This window comes from Nerophis ophidion, linkage group LG29, assembly GCF_033978795.1.
Source record: "Nerophis ophidion isolate RoL-2023_Sa linkage group LG29, RoL_Noph_v1.0, whole genome shotgun sequence".
Classification (NCBI taxonomy): Eukaryota; Metazoa; Chordata; class Actinopteri; order Syngnathiformes; family Syngnathidae; genus Nerophis; species Nerophis ophidion.
Genome location: NC_084639.1, coordinates 4,386,050 through 4,402,056, shown reverse-complemented (window position 1 = coordinate 4,402,056; position 16,007 = coordinate 4,386,050). Strand labels below are relative to the sequence as shown.

General features: G+C 38.3%; 1 protein-coding gene across 1 annotated transcript in view; it reads right to left on the bottom strand.

Annotated features, from left to right (window-relative positions):
* LOC133545863 (solute carrier family 49 member A3-like) overlaps positions 1 to 16,007 on the bottom strand; it is a 16,765-nt gene continuing 758 nt past the window's right edge. Inside the window, exons 2-10 of the mRNA XM_061891549.1 lie at positions 12,954 to 13,112; positions 11,696 to 11,906; positions 9,978 to 10,054; positions 9,763 to 9,900; positions 8,261 to 8,377; positions 6,398 to 6,550; positions 5,159 to 5,316; positions 4,985 to 5,088; positions 1 to 3,079 (exon numbers count right to left, since the gene is read on the bottom strand). Coding sequence (XP_061747533.1) covers positions 2,928 to 3,079; positions 4,985 to 5,088; positions 5,159 to 5,316; positions 6,398 to 6,550; positions 8,261 to 8,377; positions 9,763 to 9,900; positions 9,978 to 10,054; positions 11,696 to 11,906; positions 12,954 to 13,112 — 1,269 coding nt within the window. The 3' untranslated portion in view covers positions 1 to 2,927. The remainder of the gene's footprint in view (positions 3,080 to 4,984; positions 5,089 to 5,158; positions 5,317 to 6,397; positions 6,551 to 8,260; positions 8,378 to 9,762; positions 9,901 to 9,977; positions 10,055 to 11,695; positions 11,907 to 12,953; positions 13,113 to 16,007) is intronic.

Sequence of the window (16,007 nt, the reverse complement as noted above, 5' to 3'; positions counted from 1 at the left end):
TTGATTTGAATTATTTATTATTTTTGAGTAATCACAGTGAAAAGATAAATAAAATACCAGTAAATATATTTGGGATCAAAAAGGTGCCCCACTCAGAAAGTGATACATTTTTATTAGGTTTTTCTTATAACTTAAGTTACGAGATCAATTTCATATATATTTGTCGATTTTACATTTGAACTATTATTGTTTGTTTTATGCTCTTTTGTCAAAGACAACTTGGTTTTTATATGGAAACTGCACAATATATGCAATATTTACCACATAAAACATTTTAAAGTGAATCTTTTTAACCAATTGGAGCTTTGAAAACAATTATTATAACATGGATTTTTTTGTCATATTTTTTGTTTTGAGCAATGGCAAAACATACTTTAAATTGTATTTATTTACTAGCAAGCTGGTCTCGCTTTGATCGACATTTTTAATTCTAAGAGAGACAAAACTCAAATAGAATTAAAAAATCCAAGAAAATATTTTAAAGATTTGGTCTTCACTTGTTTGAATAAATTCATTTATTTTTTTACTTTGCTTTTAAATAAATTCATTTATTTTTTTACTTTGCTTCTTATAACTTTCTGAAAGACGATTTTAGAGAAAAAAATACTACCTTAAAAATGATTTTAGGATTTTTAAACACATATACCTTTTAAATTCTTTCCTAAAAATTTAAATCAATGTTCAAATAAATTATTATTTTTTATTGTAAAGAATAATAAATACATTTTAATTTAATTCTCCATTTTAGCTTCTGTTTTTTTCAAGGAAAAATATTTGTGAAATATTTCTTCAAACTTATTATCATTGAAATTCCCCAAAAATTATTCTGGCAAATCTAGAATATCTGTAGAATCAAATTTAAATCTTATTTCAAAGTCTTGAATTTCTTTTAAAAATGTTGTTCTGGAAAATCTAGAAGAAATAATGTTAGAAATATAGCTTGGTCCAATTTGTTATATATTCTAACAAAGTGCAGATTGGATTTTAACCTATTTAAAACATGTCATCAAAATTCTAAAATCAATCTTAATCAGGAAAAATTACTAATGAGGTTCCATAATTTTTTTTTTTTTTTTTTTTCAAAAAGATTCAAATTAGCTAGTTTTTCTCTTCTTTTTTTCGGTTGAATTTAGAATTTTAAAGAGTCGAATTTGAAGATATAAGTTGGCGACTTGTCCAGGGTGTACCCCGCCTTCCGCCCGATTGTAGCTGAGATAGGCGCCAGCGCCCCCCGCGACCCCAAAAGGGAATAAGCGGTAGAAAATGGATGGATGGATGGAATTTGAAGATAAACTATGTTTCAAAATTTAATTTTCTTTTTTTTTGTGTTTTCTCCTCTTTTAAACCGTTCAATTTAGTGTTTTTTTCATCATTTATTCTCTACAAAAAACTTTCAGTAGAAGGAAAAAAAATGTAGACGGAATGACAGACAGAAATACCCTTTTAAAAAAAAAATATTTATCTGTTTCTATATATATTTATTGTGAGAAATCATTAAGATGATCAGTGTTTCCACAAAGCTATATATCATTATTTTTTAATAATAACATAGAGTTAAAGGTAAATTGAGCAAATTGGCTATTTCTGGCAATTTATTTAAGTGTGTATCAAACTCGTAGCCCTTCGCATTAATCAGTACCCAAGACGTAGCTCTTGGTTTCAAAAAGGTTTGTGACCCTTGCATTAGAGGTAAGATCATGGAAAGTCCAACTCCACATGCTGGTGTGAAAATAGAAGAAACTGAATGATTTGAAAAATCAGACTAACTTAGTAGATAGAAACATACTGACTGTAATTGTGACATGACGTCAGAAAAGGCAGCAAAAATCCTCAATTGTTACTTTTAAACTAGCAAAAAGAGCATTTATATCATGTGCTGTCATGTGTGTCAGTAGAAATGTTCACATTTCAGCCTACAAGAATTCCACTTCCAACTGGAGAAAAGTGTGATTTTTATATTTTACACACACCAACTACAATTGTATTCCAAGACCATTACAAAATCAGCTCTTGAATAAATCAGAAGTTACTCGCAAGTTACTAAATACTTGAGTCGTTTTATCACGGGGACGGCGTGGCGAAGTCGGGAGAGTGGCCGTGCCAGCAACCTGAGGGTTACTGGTTCAATCCCCACCTTCTACCATCCTAGTCACGTCCGTTGTGTCCTTGAGCAAGACACTTCACCCTTGCTCCTGATGGGGCCTGGTTAGCACCTTGCATGGCAGCTCCTGACATCAGTGTGTGAAAGGGTGAATATGGAACTAGTGTCAAAGCGCTTTGAGTTCCTTAAAATAAAGGTAGAAAAGCGCTATACAAGTATAACCCATCACACAATACTTGCTCAACTAATTATTGTGATGAACACTTTTTACTTGAGTCATATTTTAAAGTAACCGTACTCATCTGTCAGCATAATTTGATGTACACAAAATTCAGTTGCATAAATTGCACGGTGGCACAGGGGGTTAGTGCATGTGCCTCACAATACGAAAGTCCTGGCTTACATGATTAAACTATGACTAAAATCTTTCGGTGTGGAGTTTGCATGTTCTCCCCGTGACTGCGTGGGTTCCCTCCGGGTACTCCGGCTTCCTCCCACCTCCAAAGACCTGCACCTGGGGATAGGTTGATTGGCAACACTAAATGGTCCCTAGTGTGAATGTTGTCTATCTGTGATGAGGTGGCGACTTGTCCAGGGTGTACACCGCCTTCCGCCCGAATACAGCTAAGATAGGCTCCAGCACCCCCCGCGACCCCAAAAGGGACAAGCGGTAGAAAATGGATGGAAATTGTCAAAAGAAAACTTTTCCTAATGAAGATATAAATGAACCTCCATAAAAGTGGTGACTTCCTCTTTGGCAAGAGTTAAAAAACAAAGGACATAATTCTTCTTGGTTATTTTGTTATAAAAACGTTACTCGGCCGGATCACTTGTTCTCGCTGGCGGCGGTTCCGTTGCCCTGGCCGGTCCCGTAAATGGCGGCTTTTTCGGCCTCCAGGCGCCTGTAGGGCGTGTGGAAGAAGATGAGGAAGATGCAGGAGGACACGGCGCTCAGTGCGGACAGCAGCATCACAGGAACTGATGGGACACAGCAGGCACAGGACCATTAAGGACACGCCCACACCAACCTTTTCTTACCCTAACCTCCAAATCAGGGGGGTGGGATCCAAACTCCTCCCACTCAGGGCTACATTTTGGAAAATCTATGAATACTGATGTACAAACCATGTTTCCATATGAGTTGGGAAATTGTGTTAGATGTAAATATAAACGGAATACAAAGATTTGTAAATCCTTTTCAACCCATATTCAGTTGAATGCACTACAAAGACAACATATTTGATGTTCAAACTCATAAACTTTATTATATTTTTTTGCAAATAATAATTAACTTAGAATTTCATGGCTGCACATGCCAAAGTAGTTGGGAAAGGGCATGTTCACTACTGTCTTACATCACCTTTTCTTTTAACAACACTCAATAAACGTTTGGGAACTGAGGAAACTAATTGTTGAAGCTTTGAAAGTGGAATTCTTTCCCATTCTTGTTTTATGTAGAGCTTCAGTCCTTCAACAGTCCGGGGTCTCCGCTGTCCTATTTTACGCTTCATAGTGAGCCACACATTTTCCATGGGAGACAGGTCTGGACTGCAGGCGGGCCAGGAAAGTACCCGCACTCTTTTTTTACGAAGCCACGCTGTTGTAACACCTGCTGAATGTGGCTTGGCATTGTCTTGCTGAAATAAGCAGGGGCTTCCAGGAAAAAGACGGCGCTTAGATGGCAACATATGTTGTTCCAAAACCTGTATGTACCTTTCAGCATTAATGGTGCCTTCACAGATGTGTAAGTTACCCATGCCTTGGGCACTAATGCACCCCCATACCATCACAGATGCTGGCTTTTGAACTTTGCGTCGATAACAGTCTGGATGGTTCGCTTCCCCTTCGTTCCGGATGACACGATGTCGAATATTTCCAAAAACAATTTGAAATGTGGACTCGTCAGACCACAGAACATTTTTCCACTTTGCATCAGTCCATCTTAGATGATCTCGGGCCCAGAGAAGCCGGCGGCGTTTCCGGATGTTGTTGATAAATGGCTTTCGCTTTGCATTGCAGAACTTTAACTTGCACTTACAGATGTAGCGACGAACTGTATTTAGTGACAGTGGTTTTCTGAAGTGTTCCTGAGCCCATGTGGTGATATCCTTTAGAGATTGATGTCGGTTTTTGATACAGTGCCGTCTGAGGAATCGAAGGTCACGGTCATTCAATGTTGGTTTCCGGCCATGCCGCTTACGTGGAGTGATTTCTCCAGATTCTCTGAACCTTTTGATGATATTATGGAGCGTAGATGTTGAAATCCCTAAATTTCTTGCAATTGCACTTTGAGAAACGTTGTTCTTAAACTGTTTGACTATTTGCTCACACAGTTGTGGACAAAGGGGTGTACCTCGCCCCATCCTTTCTTGTGAAAGACTGAGCATTTTTTGGCAAGCTGTTTTTATACCCAATCATGGCACCCACCTGTTCCCAATTAGCCTGCACACCTGTGGGATGTTCCAAATAAGTGTTTGATGAGCATTCCTCAACTTTATCAGTATTTATTGCCACCTTTCCCAACTTCTTTGTCACGTCAAATTTTATAGTTAATGATTATCAGTTTGAACATCAAATATGTTGTCTTTGTAGCATATTCAACTGAATATGGGTTGAAAAGGATTTGCAAATCATTGTATTCTGTTTATATTTACATCTAACACAATTTCCCAACTCATATGGAAACGGGGTTTGTACATGTGATTTTATAGTTTGAAAACATGAACAAAATATTTTACACTGTCATTATGGGTTATTGTGTGTAGAATTCTGAGGACAAAAATGAATGTATTTCATTTTGGAGAAAGGCTGTAACACAACAAATTGTGTAAAAAGTGCAGATGCCCTGTATTTGCAGATAAAATGGTGTTGATCCGACGTTACCTTTCCAGCTCTGAGGGGCGAGCGTGCAGGTTAAGCGAGGCGACTCTGCGATGGGTGTTGCCAAAGCTTGAAGCAGGATGATGTAAATCAGCGACTGAACTTGTCTGCAGGGCAAAGAGCAAGAGTTGTAGAGTTTCAAGTCGCCGAGGAGAGGAAGTAGGACGTGTGCGTTACCCTGATATGAAGACCAGTCCGGCGGAGGTGGCCTCTCCCACAGGGTAGGAACATTCCACGGACAACTCCATCACGGCCGGGTAGATGGAGAAACCGAAGAAGCCAAAAAGAGCGCAAACAATCGCTACGGCCACCTTCTGACCTTGCATCAGACACACCTGGGGAGGATTGTGGTGAGATGTGTGTGTTCTTGTATTTCTACCCTTCTGAAGACACCAACAAGGAAAAGTAGCTTCCATATGAGGAGGTGTGAACAAGTTAGGACATAAATCATGGTCCCAATACGGAAAAACCATTGCATCTAATAGAGAATGTCTCATTTACAACCCTGGTGGTGAAATCCATCAAAATGAGGGTGGTCCCAAAAAGGACGGATTTTTCAAATTGACCGTGTGTCGGTTTTAAAAGTGCTCCCCCTCTGGCCAAGATATGTAACAACAAGTGTGTGTAAGAAGTTGAAATGCGCCCACTTTGGCCAAAATGAATAACAAACATGTACACAGAGACATACCGTAATAACTTGAAGTAAAAAAAAAAAAAAAAAATTTAATGAACTAAAAGCAGTCTTTTTCTCACAATATGTCGACTTTTTTTCTTATAAAACTGGGAACAATTTCTCATATTCTTTCTGTTTCTGTAATTTGCAATATTTTCTCGTAAAATTGTTACTTTATGTAAAATGATAACTTTTTAACGCAAAATGGTGACATTTGTCATATAAAATTCAGACGTTTATCACAATATTGCCTATTCTTTCATTGTTCTTGTAAAATAGTGACATTTTTTTAGTAAAATTATGACTTTTGTTTTATAATTTTTCCTAGTAAAATTCCTATTATTATAATGTTGCCAAAAATGTTAAGTGTTCTTATAAAACTGTGACTTGTCGAGTAAAATTACGACTATTCATAAAATTGCCAAAAGTTTAAGCTTTTTCTCCTAAAATTCCAACTGTTATTGAGTAAAATTCCAACTTTTATCATAATATTGCACAAATGTTCAGTTTTTCTTGGAAAATTTGGACTACGATTCCAACTTTATTACAACCCTGCCAAAATTCTAAGCTTTTCTTGTGAAATTGTGACCTTTTTCATGCTTTTTATATTTGCATAGTATGTATATATTATTAATGTTGTAAATACAAATATTTCTTTATCTAGTAAGGGTGGTCCTGAAGAGGTCTGCATTTTTCAGAGGTCTCAACAAGGTAATAAATACGTGTGTGTAAGATGCACTCACCACAGTGAAGGCGCAGGCCACCATGGCAGAGAGGCTCATGTTGACTTTGATGGCCTCTATGAACTTCTTGGTTTTGTCAACGTAAAGCCCCAGCAGGGCGGCGCCCACGATGCCGAACGCGATGAAGAGTGCGCCGCACAGACCCGCGAAATCCTGTAGGGATGAAACACGTGCATGTGATAGATCCTACTTTGAAGGTATGTCTGACAAACCAAACAAACAAAGCGTGCATTAACAGATCGATAAAAATCAGTAGCAAGTAGCGAGCTGAATGTAGATAAATGGAGCGGAGTAAAAGTAGCGTTTCTTCTCTGTAAATATACTCAAGTAAAAGTATGTTGCATTAAAACTACTCTTAGAAGAACAATTTATCCCAAAAGTTACTCAAATAGATGTAACGGAGTAAATGTAGCGCGTTACTGCCCACCTCTGTCCGAAACATATCATGTCTCACAAGAGATTGGTACACTTCTTCATAATGGAAATCATCAAAGACATATTGTGTCTTCCTTTTGGGTGGAAGTTGAAAAAACGTGTTCAAGGATTGGTTTGTTTATGAAGCTTGATATAGTTTCTGTTATTTTAGGAGAGTTTATTGACAAGCATGACTTAGTTAATTTAATTATAGTACTTGGTAAAAGGTTTATTTTTAAGGCCAAAAATAGATATTCACTTAGTATTACTTTCTTTAAAACATTTATTCAGTATTTTTTAACTTTAGAAAGATACATGATTGACAACGATAATGATGCCAAAAAACATGAAAAAAGATGGGAAATCCTTAAAGGCTTATTATGAAAATGTAATAATGTTTATAGATATGCAACAACAGCAACATATATGTTATCTGTTGTTGTGTTCCCTTTTTTTTGAGTGTACAAAATGAAGGTGTGTGTTGAATCTGACTTGGACATAATATGGACTATACACAAATGCTTTTTATGAAAATGTAATTTTGTTTATAACTTATATGCAATCTGTTGTTTCCCTAATTTTTGTTGTTGCACATGGATGAGGGTGTGTGTTGCTGAGGCCCACTTTGACATTGTCTGGACTGGACCTGGTTTTAAAAACCTTTTAGACAAGTCTAATTCCTTTAACAACCTGGTCTGATGAAGATAAGGTTATTTTTTTTAATTTTTTTTTTTTAAATAAAATAAAATGAGATTAAAAAAAAGGAAAACAATGACATTTTTTTTTGGGATAAAAAAGAAAGTAAAATCATATAAAACAATTACATAAAAAATAGTAATTAATGATAGTGTTAGTGGACCGGCGACACACACAATCATGTGTGTTTCAGGGACTATGTCCCTTGCAGACTGTGTTATATATGTTGTGGGAACCAGCATTTTGGTAGCAGAAAGAAACAACCCTTTTTTGTGTGAGTGGGTGTGGCTGGGTGTGAATGGGGGAGGGAGGGGTTTTCTTTGGGGGGTTGATGCACTGATGGAAAGTGTATTTTGTGTGTTTTTGTGTTGATTTAATAAAAATAAAAAAAAAATAAAAAAGACCTCAAACAGTAAGCTGCTCAGATTAAAGTTAAAGTACCAATGATTGTCACACACACACTAGGTGTGATGAAATTTGTCCTCTGCATTTTACCCATCCCTTTGATTACCCCCCTGGGAGGTGAGGGGAGCAGTGAGCAGCAGCAGTGGCCGCATCCGGGAATAATTTTTGGTGATTTAACCCCCAATACCAACCCTAGATGCTGACTGCCAAGCAGGGAGGGTAACATGTCCTATTTTTATAGTCTTTGGTATGACTTGGCCGGGGTTTGAACTCACAACCTACCGATCTCAAGTTAACTGGTATGAAATGTTCACATTGCGTGAGCAGGTGAATAAAAAGTGTCCTCACGTTGGTGTATCCCTGCACACACAGGATCTGGTCCAGCAGCGTGGAGAAGCAGGTGAACACGGCCACGCCCGAGCCAAAGCACAGCAGCAGCAGCAGGTACGCTCGGTTCCTCAGCAGCTGGGCGGGACAAGGACAAAGGGCGGCGAGTCAGGTGTGTCCCACAACACGGCACCACACTGCAAAAACTAAAATCTAAGTAAGATTAAATATTTCAAATAAGGGTGATATTTGCTTATTTTCTGTCTGATAAGATAATTCTTCTCACTAAGCAGATTTTATGTTAGTGTTTCACTTGTTTTAAGGGTTTTGGTCCTAAATGATCTCAGTAAGATATTACAGCTTGTTGCTGAGATGTTATAGAATAGAATAAAATACAATAAAATGGACTTTATTGTCATTATATTTGCATATAACGAGATTAAGGACTCCAACTTAAGGTGCGGTAGTGGGAACAAATATGGGCACGAGAGGTAATAAAGGAAAAACTATCAATTGAAATAAACAGACTACAATCCAATAAAAATAATAAGCAATCCTGTACAATATACAAAACACTATAGAAATACAAAATACTGTACAATATACAGAACAAGACAAGAATACCAAAGTTAAAAAAAAATAAAATAAATTAAAAAAAAAGCGCTATACAAGTACAAGTACAACCCATAAATAACAATCAGTGTCGGACGTATTGCACTTAAAGGGAATAAGCGGTAGAAAAAGGATGGATGGATGGATGGATGGGTAGTATTGCACAGTAGGGTATTAGGGTAGGATATTGTATAGGGGTGAATTATTAATATTATTATTAAGTTAGAGTTCAACATGGTGACAGCTCTGGGAAAGAAGCTGTCTCTGAGTCTGTTTGTTCTGGCTCTGATGCACCTGAAGCGCCTGCCCGATGGTAGCAGGTGGAATAGGTGGAAGCCGGGGTGTGTGCTGTCCTTGCTGATGATTTTTGCTTTGTTGAGGTACCGGGAGTTATGTAAATCCTTCTAGGAGGGCAGGGGGCAGCTGATGATTTTTTGTGGAGACTTTATGACCCTCTGAATCGCCTTTTTGTCTCCTTCGGTGCAGCTGGCGTACCACACTGTTATGACCTATATTGAGTAAAACATGCTTGAAACTAGAATATCAACTGTTGCAAATCTGTGTCATCAGCACAAGTATAAAACTGCTTTTTTAAAGAAAAAAATGTCTTACTTCAAGCATGAAAAAAAAATCATGATGCCGAACGCATATCATTATGTCAAGATAATGGCACTAGCCTTTACTTAATGTAAGAATACTTTTCAACATATTGAGGAAAAAGGTCTCTTTTTTTCTACCAAGAAAAGCGCACTTGTTATTAGTGAGAATATACTTATTTTAAGGTATTTTTTGGTCCATAGAGGTTTGCTAATTTTACCTGTTTTGGAAAGTCTTGACAAGATAAACCTTCTTGTGTGTTTTTTTTTCTTGTTTTTGAACACTGACTTTTTGCAGTGCAGGATGTTTCCTACCAGTTTGAAGCCATGTCTGAAGGGTTCCGAGGTGGAATGTTCTGCGCTGGCCGATGGCGGCGTCGGGGGGGCACTGCACCGCATGCCCATGGTGACGAGGAAACAGCTGACGCAGGCAACAACGGCATAGACCAACATCTGAAGGATGACAGGTGAACATTTATTTTTACCTTGAGATCCTTTAATCAGCTATTCAGTAATTCTATATAACTCACCAAAAGTGGGAGTTGTTGTGCCGTGCGAGCGATCTTTGGAGACGCGATGTTGGCGATGAGGATGCCCAGCGGGTTGGCTGTGGAGGAACAGCGGGCTAAAGATGATCACCTCCATGTCAAGTGTCTCCCATAAAATTGCTCATAGACACGTTGTAACTCACTTGGTCTGCCACAGCATAAGACCATGTAGCAGGAAGGGATCAGTGTTGCCAACGTAACGACTTTCTTGCTATATTGAGTAATCAGACCTCTTTTTCAAAAAAGTGACTCATCCATTGGAAAGACTTTTGTAGACCATGAATGCATGTGACCAGCGAGTGCATCTGTGGGCCCCTCCCACATCTAAAATCACTCTAGGGATGTAACGATGAATGGTATTAATGATAACCGCGGTAAAACACCCGACAGTTAGTATTACCATTTTAAAGGGCGGTACAGCTTGGTTGGTAGAGCGGCCGTGCCAGCAACTTGAGGGTTCCAGGTTCGATCCCCGCTTCCGCCATCCTGGTCCAGTGGTTCTCAAATAGTATGACCTCTTTAAATACTTGACAGTTTGAAGCAGTTTTCAATATAAGTAGTGAATTCAATAATTAATCATAGATCTATTTTTATTTTAATGTTTTAAAATATACGATATATATTTACATATGTAATAATATTGACCAATGTCTTAATATTATTGTAAATTATAGTGAATTAAAAGTACATTTGTTAATTCTGGAACTGTGACAACACTAATTCTAAACATGAATGTTTTGTATTTCATGTTTTTTTACAGCCGTTTATGCAAAATAGTCGATTATTCCAAGGCAAACCACCGCCGCCAACAAATACACTATATTGCCAAAAGTATCTGGCCACCTGCCTTGACTCACATATGAACTTGAAGTGCCATCTCATTCCTAACCCATAGCGTTCAATATGATGTGGGTCTACCTTTTGCAGCTATTACAGCTTCAACTTTTCTGGGAAGGCTGTCCACAAGGTTGCGGAGTGTGTTTATAGGAATTTTCGACCATTCTTCCAAAAGCGCATTGGGGAGGTCACACACTGATGTTGGTCGAGAAGGCCTGGCTCTCAGTCTCCATTCTAATTCATCCCAAAGGTGTTCTATTGGGTTCAGGTCAGGACTCTGTGCAGGCCAGTCAAGTTCAGCTGCATCAGACTCTGTCATCCATGCCTTTATGGCCCTTGCTTTGTGCAGTGTTGCACAATCATGTTAGGAACGTGGAATTGTCCAAAAGGTTTTGGTATCCTGGAGTATTCAAAGTTCCTTTCACTGGAACTAAGGGGCCAAGCCCAACTCCTGAAAACCAACACCACACCGTAATCTCTCCGCTGACCCCTCTCTGTCAGTTTACATGGTCTACTAATTGGTGGCTGAGTTGATGTTGTTCCCAAACTCTTCCATTTTCTTATAATAAAGCCGACAGTTGACTTTGGAATATTTAGGAGGGAGGAAATTTCGCGACTGGATTTGTTGCAAAGGTGGCGTCCAATGACAGTTCCACGCTGGAAATCACCGAGAGCGGCCCATTCTTTCACAAATGTTTGTAAAAACAGTCTCCATGCCTAAGTGCTTGATTCTATACACCTGCGGCCGGGCCAAGTGATTAGGACACCTGATTCTCATCATTTGGATGGGTGGCCAAATACTTTTGGTAATATAGTGTAGATTGCAGTCCTGTGGGGGAAACACTTCCACATTTCTCACTCACCCATGGAGGCCATCATGTTGGCCGTGGCTCGCTGGTGATCGGGGAACCACAACGCCGCCATCTTGGTGGGCGTGAAGATGATGAGCGGCTGCGCCACCGCTGCCAGCGTCTGACCGGAAAACACCACCCCGTAGAAGATCTGACCCGGCTGCAAACACCCCAAAATGCGAATCACCGCCCCGCCCATATTTAACCAGGAGCCCAGGAGCATCTGAGAGAGGAGATGGGTACATTTAAATTAGATTTTGACGTACAGTGGGGCAAAAAAGTATTTATTCAGCCACCGATTGTGCAAGTTCTCCCACTTAAAATGATGACAGAGGTCTGTAATTTTCATCCTAGGTACACTTCAACTGTGAGAGACAGAATGTGAAAAAAAAAACAGGAATTCACATTGTAGGAATTTTACAGAATTTATTTGTAAATTATGATGGAAAATAAGTATTTGGTCAACCATTCAAAGCTCTCACAGGTTTTGGCTCAAATTCTCATGATACATGGCCCCATTCATTATTTCCTTAACACGGATCAATCGTCCTGTCCCCTTAGCAGAAAAACAGCCCCAAAGCATGATGTTTCCACCCTCATGCTTCACAGTAGGTATGGTGTTCTTGGGATGCAAATCAGTATTCTTCTTCCTCCAAACACGACGAGTTGAGTTTATACCAAAATGGATACATGGATGATACAGCAGAGGATTGGGAGAATGTCATGTGGTCAGATGAAACCAAAATAGAACTTTTTGGTATAAACTCAACTCGTCGTGTTTGGAGGAAGAAGAATACTGAGTTGGATCCCAGGAACACCATACCTACTGTGAAGCATGGGGGTGGAAACATCAAGCTTTGGGGCTGTTTTTCTGCTAAGGGGACAGGACCATTGATCCGTGTTAAGGAAAGAATGAATGGGGCCATGTATCGTGAGATTTTGAGACAAAACCTCCTTCCATCAGTGAGATATTTGAATGGTTGACCAATTACTTATTTTCCAGCATAATTTACAATAAATTCCTTAAAATTCCTACAATGTGAATTCCTTGATTTTTTTTTCACATTCTGTCTCTCACAGTTGAAGTGTACCTATGATAAAAATTACAGACCTCTGTCATCATTTTAAGTGGGAGAACTTGCACAATCGGTGGCTGACTAAATACTTTTTTGCCCCATTGTAGCTCTCTGTCTTGTTTTATACAATCGCTGCATTGTGACACCGCTATATAAAAACATGATGAATGCATTAAAAGAAGCAGAAACTTTACTGTGGCCCGCAGTCCCACGATGTCCAGCATCCACGTGGCACCGAAGCTGAGTGGAATGGCCACCACTATGTAGACCACTGACAACCAGTTGATGGCATTTAAGGAGACTTTCAGGTACTGGGCAGACTGGTCTGCTACTGGTGCAAAGGTCAGCCATAGCTGGGAACACATACAATGTTGATTAACAAGGAATGTGATGACTGAATGCCAAAACATGAAGACAACAAGCATACAGTGGTACCTCATCTTAGGAGTGTTGTTAAATAAAGGAGCAGCTCCTTGGCTTATTGTTGGGCTTTAAGTTGCTAGCACAAATTGGAGTTACAAGCATTCCCTCCATTAGTTGGCGCAGCAAATGTCACAGTGGAAAACTAAGACCCGTCCAAAACATCAGGGGCCTGATGTAGTAAGCTTGCTTACGCACAAAAACCTGACATAAGCCATTTTCTGCGGCAAAGTTGAGATGTATCAAAATTACAACTTACTCAGTGGCTAGTGGTTAAAGTGCCCCTCCTGAGATCGGTAGGTTGTGAATTCAAACCCTGGCCGAGTCACACCAAAGACTATAAAAATGGGACCCATTGCCTCCCTGCTTGGCACTCAACATCAAGTTTTGGAATTGGGGGTTAAATCACCCTAGATGATTCCTGGGCGCGGGACAGCTGCTGCTCACTGCTCCCCTCACCTCCCAGTGGGTGATCAAGGGGATGGGTCAAATGCAGAGGACACATTTCACCACACCTGGTGTGTGTGTGACAATCATTGGTACTTCAACTTTAACTGACGTTGACGTGTGAATGTGCGCTGCCCCACGCCAACATCATGCTTCATGTACGCACAGTTCCACATGCTGTGGATACACAGAGGTGGTCGTTTGGGTTTTGTTTTTAACAATGTAAAAAAAAACATTGAGTCAAGGACACATAATTTACTTGTCGCCAATGCATTTTACTGCTTCATATTAGGGGTGTCAAAATTTGTTCAGTTTTTTCGAATGAATTGCGATTTTTATGTGTAACGATTGTTAATCGAAAAAAATCGAGTAAAAAAAAAAAAAAATATATATATATATATGTCCTTTTTTTGTTACTCGATTTTTTTCGATTAAGAATCGAAAAAAAATCGAGTAAAAAAAAAAAAAAAAAAATATATATATATATATATATATATATATATATACTTCTTCTTTTTACTCGATTTTTTCGATTAAGAATCGTTACACATAAAAATCGCAATTCATTTGAAAAAATTAAACATTTTTGGACACCCCTAATATATATATATATATATATATATATATATATATGTATTATGTGTATATATGTGTGTGTTTACGGGGGGGGGGGCCTGGATCCTATCTCAGCTGCATTTGGGCGGAAGGCGGCGTACACCCTGGACAAGTATCTATATATTGTATTTAAGGAAAATCATATAGAATGTGTATATGTGAATAAAGTAAATAAATAATACATATATTGTTCATCCATCTATTTTCTACCGCTTGTCCCGTTCTGGGTTGCGGGTGGTCGCTGGAGCCTTTCTTAGCTGCATTCGGGTGGAAGGCGCGTACACCCTGGACAAGTCGCCACTTCATCCGATATATTTATATATATATATATATATATATATATATATATTGTATTTAAGAAAATCACATAGAATGTGAATGAAGTAAATAAATAATATATATATATTGTCTATCTATCCATTTTCTACCGCTTGTCCCGTTCGGGGTCGCTGGAGCCTATCTCAGCTGCATTCGGGCGGAAGGTTGGTGTACACCCTGGACAAGTCGCAACCTCATCGCAGTATATATATATATATATATGTGTTGTATTTAAGGAAATCACAAAGAATGTGTATGTGTGAATAAAATAAACAAATAGTTGTGTTTTCGGATTGAACACTTCTCTTCGGCAACTTAAAACAAAAAAACACATGACACCACACTTTAGTTTCGTTTCTCCATTCTCGCTGATGCAGATGTGATATCACGTGATCCCAACGAGGGAACAAAAAAAGTCGTCTCATAGGACAGTGTTCATACATTCAAAATAGACTACTTTTAATTGACACATTTCACAGTGTTGACATGTTATTGTTGGGCTTGTACAGTACTGCATTAGTTGTTTTTATGTATTTTAATGGATGTTATTGTGCAGGGGTACCTAATGAAATTTCAGGAGCCTTAAAAACAGGGGTGTCCAAACTTTTTCCACAGAGGGCCGCACACAGAAAAATTTAAGCATGCGGGGGCCATTTTGATCATTTTCATTTTCAAACCATAACAAAATGTATGGATTTTTTTTTTTTATCCTTAGGGCTCCTGGGGAGCATAGAGGGTCTCAGTCACTAAAATGTTAAAAATAAGTCAAATTTTAATTATTATTTTTTATTTAATGCTTACAGTAAATCTCTATATCAACTTGAGTTTGATATAAAGTAAAACAAATAAGGTTTTATGCCTTTTCTGTCAAAGACAACTTTGTTTTTGATAGTACAACTGAAATATGCAGTATTTAGATATATAGATAGATAGATAGTACTTAATTGATTCCTTCAGGAGAGTTCCTTTATTTAGCAATTAAAGCCCTCAAAGTTTAATAATGTAGGACACCATTGATTTTAATTATTTAAATTTTTTGAGTAATCACAGTGAAAAGTTAAATAAAATATTTTTAACACTTAAATTTTAAGATCAACTTCCGATATATCTGTCGATTTTAAGTCTGAACTATTATTTTGTTTGTTTTATGCTCTTTTGTCAAAACGTTGATGTTTTCATATGGCAACCACACAACATTGCAATATTTTTTCCACATAAAACATTTTAAAGTGATAATTTTTAAGTAATAATTAATTAAAACAGATTTTTTGGGGCTTTTGTTCCATCCATCCATTTCTACCGCTTATTCCCTTTGGGGTCGCAGGGGGCGCTGGTGCCTATCTCAGCTACAATCGGGCGGAAGGCGGGTTACACCCTGGACAAGTCGCTACCTCATCGCAGTGTCTTTTTAATTTTTGAGCAATGGAAATAAAGACAAAAGGGAAAAA